Source organism: Muscardinus avellanarius (assembly GCF_963383645.1).
Source record: "Muscardinus avellanarius genome assembly, chromosome: 16".
NCBI lineage: Eukaryota > Metazoa > Chordata > Mammalia > Rodentia > Gliridae > Muscardinus > Muscardinus avellanarius.
This window is the reverse complement of record NC_137802.1, coordinates 9,300,658-9,317,879: the sequence shown is the minus strand read 5'-3', so window position 1 is coordinate 9,317,879 and position 17,222 is coordinate 9,300,658. Positions and strand designations below refer to the sequence as shown.

General features: G+C 51.5%; 1 protein-coding gene across 1 annotated transcript in view; it reads left to right on the top strand.

Annotated features, from left to right (window-relative positions):
* Window positions 1-6,115: 6,115 nt before the first annotated feature.
* Window positions 6,116-17,222, top strand: part of LOC308275416 (heparan sulfate glucosamine 3-O-sulfotransferase 3B1) — a gene marked incomplete at both ends in the record, with an annotated part of 39,697 nt that continues 28,590 nt past the window's right edge. Inside the window, one exon of the mRNA XM_080713671.1 lies at window positions 6,116-6,642. Within this exon, the coding sequence (XP_080569797.1) occupies window positions 6,116-6,642 (527 nt within the window). The remainder of the gene's footprint in view (window positions 6,643-17,222) is intronic.

Here is a 17,222-nt window from a genome sequence, read left to right as displayed (position 1 = left end):
TCGGTGGTGGAAGGTGTGCACGTCATCCAGGCAGCCGGCATTTAAGTTCTTAGTGCTTTGAGAAACTCTCTGGTAGGAAAGTAGGTTAAGACACACGTTTCAGACGCCGGGAAGTGGGCGTGCTGGAGACGGTGGGGCTGCAGCACCTCTGGGGGCCCATGGGAAGTTTGCGGCGGGAAAATTAAAGCGGGGTCAGTGTCTCTCGAATATGGTTCCATCTATCCGGTCAGTGGCTCAGGCCAGGAGAGCTGAAGACGCCTGGCTTCTTGGAGGGGAGAGAAATACACCACGTGAATGGCAGTCTTTGGTGGTGTCTGTTTGTTTTTGTGATACTGGGGACTGAATCCAGAGGCATTCCACCTCCAAACTATATATATCTCCAGCCCTTTTTACTATCTGTGTGTGTGTTGGGGGGGGGGGGTACTGGGGATGGAACCCAGGGACATTTTACCTCTGAGCTGCACCTTTAGCCCTGTATTTTTTTTCTTTCTTTCTTTTTTTCTTTTTTTCTTTCTTTCTTTCTTTCTTTCTTTCTTTCTTTCTTATTCTTTATTTTGAAACACGGTCTCACTGAGTTGCAAAGGGCCTCACTAAGTAGCTGAGGCTGTCCACAAAACACAATCCTCCTGTCTCAGCCTCCCGAATGCTGGGATGACAAGCGTGTGCCACCACGCCCGCCGACTGTTTGTTTCTGAAACAGGGTCTTGCTAGGTTGCTGAGTGTGTCTAGCTAAAGATGCTGAGGCTGTTCTCAAACCTTTGTTTTGTTTGTTTGTTTGTTTTTTGTCTCAGGTTCCCAAGTACTGGGATTATAAGCATGCACCACCATGTCAGGATGAATGTATTTGAATCTCACTTACGATGCATAATTACAATGTACCAATAAAAGTTGTGGGTTTTTTTCCCTGTGGAACTGGGGATCAAACCCAGGGACATTCTACCTCTGAGCTACACCCCCCCCAGCCCTTTTAATTATGCGTGTGTGTGTGTGTGTGTGTGTGTGTGTGTGTGTTACTGGGGGTGGAACCCAGGGGCTTTCTACCTCCGGGCTATACTCCCAGACCTTTTTTATACTTTATTTGGAAACAGGGTCTCACTAAGTTGCTGAGAGCCTCGCCCAATAGCTGAGGCTGGCTTCGGACCCGTGCGATCCTCCTGTCTCAGTTTCCCAAGCGCTGGGATTACAAACGTGCACCACCACGCCCGGCTTTATTCTTTATTTTGAAACAGGATTTCACTAAGTTGCAGAGGGCCTCATTCAGTAACTGAGGCTGGCCTCGAACCTACGATCTTTCTGTCTTGGCCTCCCAAGTACTGAGATTACAAGCGTGCAGCACCACGCCCGGCTGAAGCATGATCTTTTAAAGAATTGTACAGCATTCTGAGACAGGAGGATCGCGTTTCGCGAACAGCCTCAGTTACTTAGTGAGGCCCTTTACAACTCACCCACCCGAGCACCAAACTTCTTCTCCCCATACGGAAGGACAAGTATCTCTCTTTTGTGTGGTTTCTAGAGGGCGTCTCATAAACGGCAGCAGTGGGTCTGGTGGGTGACCATCGCCAAGGCACAGTGGGCCCTCGTGCCTGGAAGCCCTTCTCTCTTGGAAAGCAACGCCGCCAAAGAACGTCTCATCCCTGCAGCCTGCTTGGCCAGGGGCGGCCGCGGGGCTGGGCAGATTGATGCCTGTTTCTGGTCGGTTTTCTTGGAGTACCAAGGGGCGCTCTTGGCCCTTGGAGGAGAAGGGATTCGGCAGCTCCTGGGGGTGTCCAGGAATGTCCAGCTACTGCTCGGACAGGAGTCCAAGCAGAGAGGGGCCAGAAGGAGATGGTCACAGAGCTCCTGTCTGGACCTCCCACCCAGCAAGCTGCGCCCCCTCGCGGGCGGGCACTGCATTGGCCCAGAGCGCGCTCCTCGCCCTGGGTCCCAGCCAGGACTCAGCCAGCGAGCTCGCAGCTGCTCACCCCGGGGGGCCGCAGAGCTGCCTCCCAGGGCTTTCGGGTTCCGGCGGCGGCAGGAACTGGGGCTCTGGGCCTCGGGTTGTTCATGACAGCCCCAGGAAGTGCCTGCTTTGCGGTCGCGCGGGGGCTGGTGGCGAGGCACGCGCGGGGAAGGGGTGGGCGGGAGGGCTGGAGCAGTTGCTTGGGGCGCGCCATGCCAAGCCTAGAATCGTGAAAGCTTCTTCCGAGCAGAAAAACGTACTTCGGGGATCCCTGGAGCTCCAGCTGTCATCTTGCACCTGTGAAATTTTAGGACCAGAAAAGGAACCCAATTGGAGCCCAGGCGCGACAGGTTGTTAGCGACAGAATCCAGGGGAGGAGTGGACGGAGTTGAAGACTTCCAAGGACCTAGGTGCCCACCCCTAATAAGTAATCCCAAATAAACCAAAATAAAACACAGGCGGCCCGGGCACGGTGGCGCAGGCTTGTAATCCCAGTAACTTGGGAGGCTGAGACTGGAGGATCGTGGGTTCGTGACCAGCCTCAGCTACTTAGGCCCTCCGCAACTTAACAAGACCCTGTTTGAAAATGAGAGGGGAAAAAAAAAAAAAAAAAAACAGGGCAGCAGGGTGTGGTGATGCACGCTTGTAATCCCAGCATTTGGGAAGCTGAGTTAGGAGGTTTGTGGTTTGAGGACAGCCTCAGCTACTTCAGCTACTTAGTGAGGCTCTTTGCAATTCAGTGCGACCCTGTTTCAAAATAAAGACTAAAAATAGGGCTAGGGGTGTAGCTCGGAGGTAGAATGCCCCTGGGTTCCATCCCCAATACCACACAAAAAAAGAAAAAATTGGGCTGTTGCAAAATAAAGACTAAAAATAGGGCTGGGGTAGAATGTCCTTGAGTTCTATCCCCAGTACTAAAAAAAAAAAAAAAAAAAAAAAAGTCAAAACAGTAAAACTAGTGGGACGCGTCTGCTAAGAACCAGGCAGAGTCTCCAGACTGCAAAACTTTTACCAGGTTTATCAAAGGCAAACTTTCCTTTAGGTTTCGGAGGGGGCGCTCTGGCTGGCGCCCGGGCTCCAGGCCCCGCAGAGCAACAGGTGGGATCCGAGGCTCAGACCGCCACCCCCCCGCCCCACATCTGCTGCGGGGGACGGTGGGCGACACGGATTTCTGGGCGCAGCCTGGCACCCCGGAGCGCTAGGGAAGGACCAGGGACCCAGGTCAACTCGGATGGCGGAGGCCCCTGGGCTTTGCGCGCACCGCGACCCAGCGACCCACCCCATTGTCCCGGGAGGTGGGGATTCTATGGGCGCAGGAGGCCCGGGGTCCACCTCGCTCCGGGGGCTCAGCTCTGAGCTGCGCTGGGCAATTTCCGACGCCCACGTCTTCTGCTTCCTCGCCCTGCCTTCCTGAACCCTCCACCCCCGGAAAAAAAAAAAAAAAGAAAAAGAAAAAGAAAGAAACCTCAGCTATATCCGGCACCCTCGATTTATAATCGCTCATTTAATAGACTTGGCTAACCCACAGGACAAGGACTGTTTTTATTCACACCCAGTCAGGCCTGAAGTCAGCCACGTGGGAGGGGATTCGCCGAACACACAGATCAGTAACTTTATTTCCCCTCTTAGATAACGTGAGTCGGAAGACGGAGGCTTCAGAGATTTTAACCACCACCACCCCCTGACACACACACACACACACACACACACACACACACACACACACACTTCAAAATAAAGAGTCGGGCTAGTGCTCAGAAATACATTTGTTCCCATATTTAGAAGTTCAAAGTGAATTCATAATACGTTAATTGATTAAATTAAAAATTAAGGACGATTAAGTCACTTTCAAAGGAAAAAACGCAATATCCCAGGAGGAAGGAGATGTGTGTGTGTGTGTGTGTGTGTGTGTGTGTGTGTGTGTGTGTTGGGAGGGAGCTGACAAAAGTTCTCTCTACGAATATAAAAAGCGGAAGGAAAATCTTAATTATTTTTTTTTTCTCAACAATTTTGTAGGAAAGGGTCTTGCGCTCCAAGAGGTCGCCCGGACCCCGCCCGGGGCGCTGGCCTCTCGCAGTATTTTCCGAATTCTTCTGGTCCACGGATGGCGCTCCGACACTTTTTCCAAACTGGAGGTGGGTAGGGCTGCGGCGACATTGGGGGACATTTACTCCCCAAAGGGCCTCAGAGGGACCCGGGCTCCCGCCGGTGCCAGAAGCGAAGTCCCGAGCGCAGGGTCACCTGGTGGGCGAGCCTCACCCCTGGGGCCGAGCTGGGGTGGGCGCTGGGGCCCAGCTGGCGAGCGGATGCCGAGTACCGAAAACTGTCCGGACCCGAGCGGGCTGAACGAGAGGGTCTGGAACGTCCTCTCTCCAAACCCGGGCGCAAGGACTTAGTAAGAGCCGCACCCCCGCCCGCGCTTCCCGCCGGCCAGCTGGTACCGGTCCTGGGGAGACCGGCTTCCCTGCCCCCGCCCGGGCGGGTCCTGTTACACTGAGAGCCGGGGAGGGCGGCTTCGAGCGGACTCGGTGGAATTAAGCGCAACGCAGTTAATTAACAGCCGCAGATTTGCTCCAAAGTTTGACTTTAAAAATGGGTGGTCAAAAATAACCTTCAATATTATCAGTTGCCACGGGTCAATCGCTGTCTAACAAGTGTGTGTGTGCGTGTGCGTGGTGTGTTCGGGTGTGTATGTGTGTGGGTGAATGCTGGCTTTCATACGTATTCGGGACAGAAAGGGAAAATGGAATCTTTTTCTCAAACCTAAGGTTTCCCACAAAGTAATGCCCAGATAAAACTTCTCACGCGTGACTCGCACATATAGAGCAGGGGAAGGAGAAGGAGAAGGAGAAGGAGAAGGAGAAGGAGAAGGAGAAGAAGGAGAAGGAGGAGGAGGAGGAGGAGGAGGAGGAGGAGGAGGAGGAGGAGGGAAGGAGGAGGAAGAAGAGGTGGTGGTGAGAAGGAGAAGGACCACATTCAATATCCCTGCTAATTTTTCCCTTCTCTTTTTCCCATCCCCAGTCTTTTCTGGCAGTTTAGGGAGATCGGAGATGATTTTTCTAGGGTCAGTTTACGCAGATCCCAGTTCCCCAGCACGCCAGAGAGATCAGTCCTCGTAGAAGGAGGAGGAAAGACCGGGGATAAAAGTTGTCAGCGGATTTTTCAAACAGACTCTCTGCTCAAACTTCCTAAACCGGAGCCAGTCCCGGTAGGGCCTGTGGGGTTCTGAGTCTCCGGCGTGGGATGAGCGGGTTCCGTGCATCTGCGGCTCCTCCTACCCGGTCCTGACTATGCAACGCAGCACATCCCGAACCCGGCCTGCGAAACATCTGGATGGCACTCATGTCCCGACATCTGGGCAACCACAGCTCGGGCCGGCTCCGGAGAGCGAGCACGTTAAATGCGCGCGGGCGAGGGAGCGCACCGCTCGGTGGGCTCGGACTTCTCCCAGCGTTCGGCCACTCCAGCATCCTTCCCACCCGGTGCGCCAGTCACCAGCCCCTGGCTCCGCCTCCCGACCCCGCCCCCTCTCCCCCAACAGCCAATAGCAACCGCCAACGTTCTTTCCCCGCCCCAATCCTTTCCACACCCCCACGTTCCGAGAGGGGATTGGCTGTTGCGCCCGGGGCGCAGCGCCTACATTTGCATGGCGCTCGGGGTCTCCGATAGGCAGAGCGGCCCGTCACTCCGGTGGGCCGGGCCCGCCCACTCCACCCCAGTCCCCGGCTCCCTTCCTGCGCAGTTCTCCTCCGCAGCCTCAGCGGGCAAGTGCCGGGGCCGCTCTCCGGGCTCGGTTCTCCAGGACTGCGAGGAGACAGCCCCGGCGAGCGGCCGTGCGCACCGTCCAGTGCGCACAGGGCGCGTTTCCCGGGCTCCGGGGCGAGTCGCGGCAGCACACCAGCCAGCCCCTTCTCCAGCAGTCGCGGCCGCTCAGACTTTCCATTCCAGTTGCGGCTGCTCCGGGGCAACATGTCAAGAACCGCGGGCGCTCCGGCCGCCTCCACCACCCGCGGACGAGCGGCGGGGCGGGCAGCGGCGATCGCGGGCGCGCAAGGGCAATAAACCCAGCCGCCCGGGCGTCCAGCGGGCCAGGGGACCCTCTCCGAGCTCCCTGCGCCTCCGGGACCCGCGCGCGATGTGCTGAGCCATGACCCTGGCCGCGCCCGCGGGCCGCGCATGGGGCAGCGCCTGAGCGGCGGCAGGTCCTGCCTCGATGTCCCCGGGAGGCTCCTGCCGCAGCCGCCGACGCCCCCGCCGCCGGTGAGGAGGAAGCTCGCGCTGGTCTTCGCCATGATCTGCGTCTGGCTTTACATGTTCCTGTACTCGTGCGCCGGCTCCTGCGCCGCCGCGCCGGGGCTCCTGCTGCTGGGCTCGGGGTCCCGCGCCGCCCCCGCCCCGCCGGCCCCGGCCCCGGCCTCGAATGGGACGCCCCCCAGGCCGCCTTTCCGGGCGCCGCCGGCCACCGCGCTGGCCGCTGACCAGGAGGAGCCGAGTCCCGAAGCGCCGGACTCCCCCAGCCCCATCTCCAGCTTCTTCAGTGGGTCCGGGAGCAAGCAGCTGCCCCAGGCCATCATCATCGGCGTGAAGAAGGGCGGCACCAGGGCGCTGCTGGAGTTCCTGCGGGTGCACCCCGACGTGCGCGCCGTGGGCGCAGAGCCGCACTTCTTCGACCGCAGCTACGACAAGGGCCTCGCCTGGTACCGGTGAGTTTGCTGGCCGGAGGAGGGGACCCTCTTCCCCGCCGAGACGCACGCCCTGAGCGAAAGGGATGTGGCATGTTTGGTTTTTTTTGGGGGGGGGGAGGTGGAGAAGTGATGTGGGGTACAGCTTCGGACCATCGGGGGGGTAGGGAGGGACCAGGGTGCCGCTGGGCAACGCGCGGAGTCTCCAGTGAGCCCAGCTCGGCTGCGGCCACAACCTACAGAAACTTCTGCGCCGCGCTCGGGGCTCCTTGGTCCAGGGGGTCCCCGAGAATCAATCAGGCGACTTTATCACCAAGAAGTGGGGGAGTGCGCTCTGGGGAGCCGGCCACCCTCTTAGCTGCCTGCCAATATCCCACACGAGTCAATCCAGTGTTTGCTAGTTAGTGTTTAAAATGTTTCCCCGCGGAGCCCGGGGATCTGCGACGGCAGTCCGTTCCCTAGCTGCAACCTCTCCAGCAGCTTCTGCTCCCCAGATGGAAAGGGGTGGGGCGGCCGTCCTGCCCGAGCCGCCCAGCCAGTTATTTTGTTACTGTCCTCATCTTTAGCGGAACCCGAAGGGGGTCAGGCCCGCCGCGCGCTCCAGCAGCCCGGGCTCCGGAGGGTGCGCGGGGAGGGTGGCTGGCGCCTCTGCAGGCTGCGGAGCGTGGAGCGGTGCTGGTCCCTGTCGGGCAAAGTTGCGCACTGCAGCCGGAGCAAGAGGCGCGCAGCTTTGAAGGCTCCCGGGCGCCCGGGGCGCTGCCCTCCCGCCACCCTCCTCCCGGGCTCCGGTGCTGGGAGAGCCGGGGCCAGAACGCGTGTCTCCGCGGGCCCCAGTGCGCGTCTGGGCGCCCAGAATATTCAGGCCCATTGATTGAGCAACGAGGGTGGCTTCCAGGTCGCGGCTTCCGGAAATTCAGTTTTTAAAATAGGTGGTGAGGCCGGGCGTGGTGGTGCCAGGCTTGTAATCCCAGCGTTTGGGAGGCTGAGACAGGAGGATCGCACAGGTTCGAAGCCAGCCTCAGCTACTGAGTGAGGCTCTCAGCAACTTAGTGAGACCCTGTTTCCAAAGAAAGTATAAAATAGGTCTGAGAGTATAGCCCAGAGGTAGAAAAGCCCCTGGGTTCCACCCCCAGTCCCACACACACACAAAATAGGGTGGCGAGTCGCGGCTCCGGGGACATAATCACGACGTCTGCCCAATTTCCCTCCGGCTACTGGTCTTCGGGGGTGAGTTGCAGGAGGATGTGTTGAGGGGGGTCACATTCCAACCTTTGGAAACCCTGTCGCCCACCAAGGGCCCGGGCACCTCCTCTCTCTGGTCACCCAGCCAGCACTACATGCTCGACTCTCCCGAACTTTTCCAACTCCAATTAGGTTCAAAGCGGCTTGGAGGGTTTGAAAAACAGAAGGGAGGCGAACCGAAGCCCTGTCCCAACACTACTTTCCGGGACCGGGATGGGACGGAGGAAAAAAGAAAAAAGAAAAAAAAGATGCTGATGTTTGTGGATTCAAAGTACCCCTTCCCCTGCCTCGCTAGCTCACCCCCGGCCCATTATCCATCATGACTTTTTTTTTTTTTTTTTAATTATCGTCAGGGATTGCCCAAGTCTCCAGGTCTAGCCGGCTGTGACAGCCGCCCTTCTCCGGATTCCCGGATACCCCGGAGCTCTGGAATCCGGGCCTCCGCGCTCTGGTCTGGGCAGGGGGACAGCGCGGGTCCAGGCTGGGCAGAGAAGGCGCCGGGGCGCCAGGTGCCCGCCTGGCACGGGGCCGCTCCGAGGCTCAGCTATTGTTATTGGCTATTGTGATTTCTTTCACCACCGCCGCCCTGCCCCCTCTTCCGCCTGGAATAAGGGCTTTGGGGCTGGGTGGCAGGCTACAACTAGAATCCTTTTTGGTGGAAGCCGGAGAAGCCAGAGGCAGCCCGGGGTTTTCTGAGATCAGAGACACTCGGAGAACCGGGTCGGGAGGAACTGGCAAGAGAATAACTGAACCCTTAGTGTCAGACGGCTTTAAAAGCACCTGGGGCAGGCGGTGGAAATCCCCACAGGAAGATGTCTCCTAGGCGGCTGCCCTCCACCTGCCACGTTCTTTTTGATCGATTAAAAAAAAATAAGAAAGAAAGAAAGAAAGAAAAAGAAAGCAAGCCGGATCTAATTCGTGTTGGAAATCTTTTCTGTGTGCCTGCAGCGCAGCCCGGGAGCTTCGGGCGGGACCCGGGTTCCCAGAGGTGCTGGGCAGCTGGGCCAGGCCGCTGGAGACCCAGGGACCCACAAGCTTACCAAGGATTCGCAGTGGGAATGTCCCCACTCGGGCGCACAGGGCTCAGCGGCGGTGACCCGGGACGTGCAAGCTGCAAAAAGCCACCAAGGGATCCCGAGATTGCCTCTGCAGTGTCTTGCGTAGCACAGGGTGCATGGGCTTGCTTTAAAAAAAAAAAAAAAAAAAAAAAGGAAATAAAACTATTTTAAGTGCTATCTGATTATTTTTTAAAAATTTCTTTTTGCAGTACTGGGATGGAACCCAGGGGCATTTTACCGCCAAGCTACACCTAGCCCTAATTTTTTTTTTTATTATTCTTTATTTTGAAACAGGGTCTCACTGAGTTGCAAAGGGCCTCACTAAGTAGCTGAGGCTGGTGGTGAACCGCGATCCTCCTGTCTCAGCCTCCCGAATGCTGGAATTACAAGCGTGCGCCAACACGCCCGGCTTCTGATTATTCCAGTTTTTTAACTCTTCCGGATATCTGAGCAAATTTGTGGACCTGGCAATTATCTTGAAGGCGGACATTTTAACTTGAAACCCGGACACACTGTAGAGACGCCCGATTCACAGAGCACTTTGCCTAAAATCCGGTGCCCTGGCAAGAGTTCCTTCTGTTCGAAAAAAAATCTCTGCTTCTTGCCAAAGTTGTCCCCTACTCAATCTCCCGCTCCGTTGGTAAGATCAGGCAGCCAATTGGAGAATGTAAATAATAATTAACAGGGAAAGGAAATGCAGTTCTAAAACCTGGTTAAAATAAGTCCTCAACGCATAGGAGATAGGGAGATATTTCAAAACTGAGGGGCAAGGGAGATTGAGTCCCAGGGTCTGCGTGGTCATCAGCTGGGGAGAAGGAGGGCGTGGCTGCTGTGAGCCTTGAATGGGTTTAGTGGGTTGATACACAGCCCCTGGTGTAGACGGGGGTCTAGGCAGATTTGCATGATGTCTGGGAATTGGATTGTGGTTCCTCCCACCTTCCCTAAGGAGACACCATCAGCCGCCTGAAGAGGGGTCACCAGGGAAGGATGGAGCCCACCGAGGGGCAGCCGAGAGCTGACCCTCCAAAGGACAGACAGTGGGAATCTCTCCACCCTTCTGAGGGCTAAAAATCACCACCACCACCACCACCACCACCACCACCACCACCACCATCATCGTCACAGATGCTGGTTCTTGCTGTCTGTCTGCAAAGGAGCCTGAGGTTTAGTCTGTGATTTAGATTAATTTGGATTTACTTTTCTAGTTAGCGCGCTGTCTTGAAGCAAGCACCCAAGCTTAGCAAAGTGTCTAAGGAGTGTCCGGTGCCTGGGTGTGATGGTGTCCGAGGAGAGTCTGTGTCCCGTGGTGGCGCACGCTTGTAATCCCAGCTTTTGGGAGACTGAGACGGGAGGATCGGGGTTCGAGATCAGCCTCGGCTACTTAGTGAGGTCCGTTGCGACAACAACAAAAAAATAGGGCTGGGGGTGTAGCTGGGAGGTAGAATGTCCTTGGGCTCCATTTCCAGTACTGCAAAAATAAATAAATAAACAAATAAAAGCATGCAAAAGTGGGAGAAAGTACATAAGTTAGACATTTATACTTGCATAGTGAAATAAGTTTCCAACATTAAAGAGGTCATTTTCTTTTAATATAAAGTCTCTCTTTTGGCTTAAGTTTTGGTAGATTCTCATGAATGCTCACAATCTTTTTTTTTTTTTTTTTTTTTTTGGTGGTGGTACTGGAGGTGGAACCCAGGGGCTTTCTACCTCCGGTATATACTCCCAGAACTATTTTATTTGGAAACAGGGTCTCACTAAGTTGCTGAGAGCCTCACTAAGTAGCTGAGGCTGGCTTCGAACCTGTGCGATCCTCCTGACTCAGCCTCCCAAACGCTGGGATTACAACCATGCCCTATCACACCTGGTTTTCATTACCTCAGTTTGAGGATGAAGTCAGCCAAATATTGTGATTGTTACTCGTGCTGCAAAAATATGCCTTACTCTTTAAGGTGACTGAAACTTCTTTCTCAGTTTAACTCTACTTTTCATGGTTTTTTTTGTTTGTATAAAATAAGCTCATACTTTAATGCATTAAAGTATAATATGTGTGTGTGTGTGTGAAAGAGAGAGAAAGAAAGGGGGAGAGAGAGAGAGAGAGAGAGAGAGAGAGAGAGTTATTTTCAATAAGGTCAATGCTAGCACTTACTAAATGTTTTTCCGATCTGCTAGGCACTGGTTCAAGTTTTACAGGATTAGCCAATTTAATCGTCATTACAGTCTGGTGAAGTAGGCATATTTACAGATGAGGAAACACTGGCACAGAGAGGTTAAGTAACTTCCTCCTGGTCTCACAGCTGGACAGCGGCAAAGCCAATATGCCACCCAGGCAGCCCCCTCTGGAGGGTATTCTATGCCCTGCTCTTAAGTGACCCAACCAAGATGCTAGTTATGTCTGGCAAGCTACACTGCACCTGCTTTAGAAGTCTGACAGTTTTTCTGACTTCTCCAGGGAGCTCTGTGAAGATGGTTCCCCCTGTCATTCACTTTGAAGGAATTTCATCTGCAGGCCAGGAAACAGTGTACACGCCTGTAATCCCAGTATTTGGAAGGCCCAGACGGGAGGATTGCCAGTTTGAGACCAGTCCAGGGTAATTTAGTGAGACCTTGTTTCAAAATAAAAAAATAAAAAGGGCTGGGGGTGGAGCTTGGAGGCAGAATAAATTACCCCTTGGTTCAATACCCAATACCAGAAAAAAAAAATAATAAAAAAATTAAAAGTTTCAATTCCAAAACAGGCTAGTTAGTAATATCCCAAGTTGCTATTTAACTAGATTGAAGAGAATCACACCACTGTGACACTTTTATTTCTCTGCACAGGACAGCTAGAATCAAAGGAGTCCTTAAAATGACAAGCATACCCCTTAAATACAGAAGCTAAGAAAACAGACTCCTTCCTGAAGAGGAGATTTATTCTCAGCCATTTGTCCTTTTTAGAACTGGGAGGGGTAAGAGGACCTAGGGTTAAATGACAAATTCCCAAACTCCTTGGAAACAATTGATTAATTTTTAGAAAAGAAGGATTCTCCCAATCAAGACCAAGTAATTAACTTCTTGCACTTACCTAACAGAAGCCTTTTCCAGCTACCACTTGGAGCAGATTTCTTAAGAATGAGATTCTTTTTTTTTTTTTTTATGGTACTGGGGGTGGAACCCAGAGGCTTTCTACCTCCGGGCTATACTCCCAGACCTATTTTTATATTTTATCTGAAAACAGGGTCTCACTAAGTTGCCGAGAGCCTCACTAAGTAGCTGAGGCTGGCTTCGAACACGTGCGATCCTCCTGTCTCCGCCTCCCAAGCCCGGGATTACAAGCGTGCGCCACCACGCCCGGCAAGAATGAGATTCTAAAGCGCAGTCCCTGCGGAAGCCTCTCTCCTGAAGACTAATAGCTGAGAATAATATTTCCCCCATCCTTTTAATTTAACAAATGTCGGGGGGGGGAAACAACCCTGATTTTGCCAGTAATTTTCTAAAAACCCGGTGGTGAAGACGGTTTCTGTCTCACTGAAGATGCTAAGATTAAGATGTGATTGGAGATCATCCATTTTGAAATAATTGTGCTCTCTCTCTTAAACCTAGTCTGCAGCTCACTTGGAAGCTGCTGCTTGAGGATCCGAGATGTACATTTACATGCAACAATTTGAAATACAAACCGTCCTGTTACAAAGCTGTCAGGATTTATTAGCAAGACAGTGGAGCATGTGTTGAGCTCTGCTTTTAATTAGGCACCTAAATGAGACCATAAAATGGTTGATTAATCTTTTACAAGTTGAGGGGAAAATATAACATAAATTAACCTAATCATAAGTGTTTTCTTAGATGCTCAGAGTTAATAAAATTGTCAATATTTAATAGCAACCTATTTGTTTTAGATAAATAAAATGCTGAGGATGGATGAATTAAATTACGCTGGTTATCTTCCAAGTGATCCGCTGTGATTGCACCGGGCTTTAAAAATTAGGTTGCAGGCCATGTCTTAAAAAGTATTCCTAAAAGGCAGACCACAGCAATTAGAAATTCAGTGGCGACTAAATGAGATTTGGCTTTTATTTTTTAAATGACTATCGAAAAGTTATAATTTAATGTCGACCGCTATTTCTCAAAGATGCTCTCCCAGCTAAAGTTGTATTGTTTTAGCATTTCAAAGTGACCAGTCACAGATTCTGTTTATCTAGTTTGGTGTTTTTTTAATTATTATTATTATTATTATTATTATTATTATTATTTTGTTGTTGTTGTTGTTAGAAGATAAAACTTTCTGATATTTTGAAAGATCAATAGGTCACAAGGCCTCATCCCAAATCTGGATGCTAATTTGTCCTTTGATGAAAACGTGTTGTAAGATGTAAGGCTTTCTGGTTATAGAAAATGACTCTTTGCATCAGTAGAGTTATTTATAATTCGAAGTGCACCAGGAATTTAAAACAATAAATAAAAAATACACCAGTCAGATAAGTCTTCTGAATCAGGGAGGTGGTGGTATTCATTTAAAGCTTCAGAACTAAAACATGTGACTAAGATTGCTTGTTACATCAGTAGTTTCTGCATATTTTATGTTCTTTATGAACATGGAAATTAAATTGATTGACAGAAAAAACCAAATGTCCACTCTAAAGTCACGGTATAACGGGCATTGGTTTTGCCGTGAGGAGAGTTTGTTTCTAAATAGGGCGGCTACCTCTCCGTTTAACAGCCGATGATTTCAGACAGTAGGAAAACTGAAATTTCAGTCCTGGGCTGTTGGGATCCTCGTATGGAATCCCAGCAAAAATGAATTCCCTACGTATGCGGCATATTTTCAAGGCTAATGAAAATAATATGCTGCCGCCTACCTCAGATGAGAACGTTGACCGTGACCGAAAAGAAACGAGATACTGATATCTTTGAAAACTAATTGTACCTAGACCGTGAAACTTTTTAATATTTAAAACGTTACCTTGCGAGAAGTCTCATATTTCTCTGATGTCGTGCCTAAATAAAACTAACTTCAAATAAAACTGATGCCAGCGCATGCTGGCTTTTAGTTCTGATTTTTCTCATTCAAGAGATCCCGGGGCAAGTTTAGGATATAAGGACTAATTGCCACCTTAAAAACGCGATGATAAATAATTGGGCTTAAGAAGACCTACCGTTAATTTTTTTTGGACATAAAAAGAGTGGTATTCATGTCCTTTAAAATAGGTATATGTCTCCTTTTAAATTCATATTTCATACACATTCCTGTGACTTGAAACTATTAAAAATAAACTAAGTGGGCCATTCAAAACGCTGCTCTATTTTCTCATGAAGGACGCTTGTTTAAATAACAAGGTTGTACAACAGCGTTTGCCCCTCAAAGTTCCCGTGTCCTATGGCAAAGCGGTGTGAATATAATTAACCATATGCATTATATATCTCAAAATAGTTAGAAAAAAGGAATTGGAATTATCCACCATAAAGAAATAACAGTTGAAGATGAGGGTTCTGCTAATTACCCTGAGCAAATCACTACCCAATGTGTATGTACAAATATATAAAATGTAGGAGTCAAAAATTACATTGTACCTCATGAATGTATAAAATGTGTAGCTATACAAATAGGGTGCATGTCTACAGAAGTAGACAGTTAAGGGAGTACTGTCTGAGCCAAGTTTATACTTTCTTCATATAAAATGATTACGTTATTGGAATAAAATATTTTCCCTTCGGACAAATGGGATTGAAGACAATTCTGGCCTCCCATCAGGTCGACTGTATTTCAGCCCAGGCTAAACTCTGCCTTTCTGTCCGAAGGATCATTATTTTCAAACCCCTTTTGACTGGCCGTGAACGACTAAGAAAGAATTCTGATTTTTCTTCCCAGATCTCTGCCCCGGAAAAACTTAGCACGGTTACATTTGTTAAGAATCCTATAAAATGCTGTAAGATGGTTCTGGGCTAAAGTGGGGCTGGGGGAACAAAATAGAAAGTTAAAAAAAAATTTTTTTAATTTAAAAAAGTTTTAAAAAATTAAAAAAAACTCAAAACCACACTTGGGGAAGCGAGAAAAAACAGGCTTTGCATACAGGGTCCCGACTGAATGACTGCAGGGGGGGGGTAACAGAGGCGTCCCACGCGGTCCCCGCTCTGGCCACGTGTCTGAAGCTTGCAGGCAGCCAGGCTTTGGGCGTAGACACCGGGATCTGGAAGGTGGCCTGGGGCGCTGCCCAGGGCAGAGAAAATGGCTCCGCGGCCGGCCTCCGGGTCGCCTGGGATCACTGCATCTGTCGGAGGGCCGCCAGGGCTGGGACAGATGGCGGGGCGTCCTCGTGTCGGGGCGGGGCCGGAGCTGCCCTGCGCCCCAGGGTCGCCGCCGCGGCCACGTGACCCGCCCTCACCTGTCGGGCGGCTCCGCGGCTAGCGCTCGCCGTGGGCGGGGCCGGCGGCACCCATCCCCGCGCTGATTGGTCGGAAGGGTTGCCCTGGGACCAATGGAGTTCCGCCCGAATAAAAGACACGCCCAGAGGGGCGGGCGAGCGCGCGTCCCGCCCAGGCCGGGGGCGGAGTCGGGCTGGCTCTTCCTGCTTCGCTTTTAATCCGAGCCGCGGAATCAGGTCCCTGGACGCTTTGGCTTCCGAGCTCACGCTGTACTTTTTTTTTTCCACCCTTTTTGGACCTTTCTGCTATGAACCTGCGATCCTCCCGTCTCAGCCTCCAAGTACTGGGATTCGTGCACCCACTTCAATAAATGGGTGCCTCTAAGGCAGTTTAGCAAACTTGCTCCCGTTGCTGAAAATGGTTTCATTCCCATCTATTAAATATTACACTGTTTAACGACAGTGTGATGCCCCCTTCCCGATTCCTGAATCTCACCTGGACGAAGATCAGGTTCCCTGGCCCTCCTCCCTAGGCCTCAGCTGCTCCCCCAAGTCACCCTCACACACACACTGAGGGCCCTCATCTTCCTCTCAGGCCTCTTGCAGTCCTGCAGCTGCGCCCTGCAGAGTGGGCGAGGAGTCTCCTCTCCTGGCTCCTGGCTCCTGAAAGCTCAACCCCTTCTAGTGCTGCCTAGATTTACTCAAAAGCTCTCTTCTATGGGAGGGATGGACTTAATCCAGGGCGCTGGGAATTTTGTGATGGATTTGAAGGTTGTAATCTCTCTCTCTCTCTCTCTCTCTCTCTCTCTCTCTCTCTCTCTCTCTCTCTCATCTATCTATCTATCTATCTATCTATCTATCTATCTATCTCTTTCTCTCTTTTACCCCCTAAAGTTGTTAGGTAGATGATGGATTTTAAAATGGCGATCATGGGACCCTGCTCAGGGCGGCAAGAAATGCAAGATTTATTCCATTCTTCCATTAAAGTGCAGTCTCCCCAGGGAGAAGTCATAGAGCGCACAATTAGTAGCAATACCCCTCCAGATTGCCGGTGGTGCCTTTGCCCCGCTCAGCGGCCTCTGGCTGTCTCCCCCAAGCCTCTGGGGCTGGAAACTCCTCCTGGCTGGGCCCAGCCCTTCCTCTTGAAGTGCTGTGTGTCTGGTCCCTGGTGCCCTGCCGTCTGATCTTCCAAAGTCTCCAGGCACTTAGCATATGCTAACGCTGCCCCTTAACACAGATACACAAAGAAATAAACATCCTGTTCCCACCTAAGAGCCTCTGGAAGGCCAGATTGGGTGAGTGGGTGAGTGTGAGATTGTGGGGTGGGGGGCACAAGACAGTTAAGTAGGGAAAAATAATGGAAAAGTGAAAGGTGACCACTTTCTTTTTCTGTAGTCAATGAACAATACATTTGTTTTACTCTTACTTATTTTATTTTTTTTTGCAGTACTGGGGATGGAACCCAGGGCTATTCTACCTCTGAGCTACACCCCAGCCCTATTTTTTTTTTTTTTTTTTTGCGGGTCTGGGGATGGAACCCAGAGGCATTTGACCTCTGAGCTACAGCTCCTGCCCAATTTTTTTTTTTTATTCTTTAATTTGAAACAGGGTCTCACTGAGTTGCAGAGGGCTTCACTAAGTAGCTGAGGCTGTCCGTGAACTGCGATCCTCCTGCCTCAGCCTCCTGAATGCTAGGATTACAAGCGTGCGCCACCACGCCCAGCTCCTATTTTTTATTCTTTAATTTGAAACAGGGTCTCTTAAACCAGCTGAGGCTGGCTTCGAACCTGTGTGATCCACCTGTCTCAGCCTCCCCCAAGGATTACAAGCGTGTGCCACCACGCCCGGTTTTAGCACTTATTTTTAAAAAAAAAATCACTTCACTTTCTGGGGCAGATAAAGGAGGAAAAACCTTAGTGGAGTAAAGGAGAGGACCTGACTGAGGGAGACAGGGGCATTCGACCTC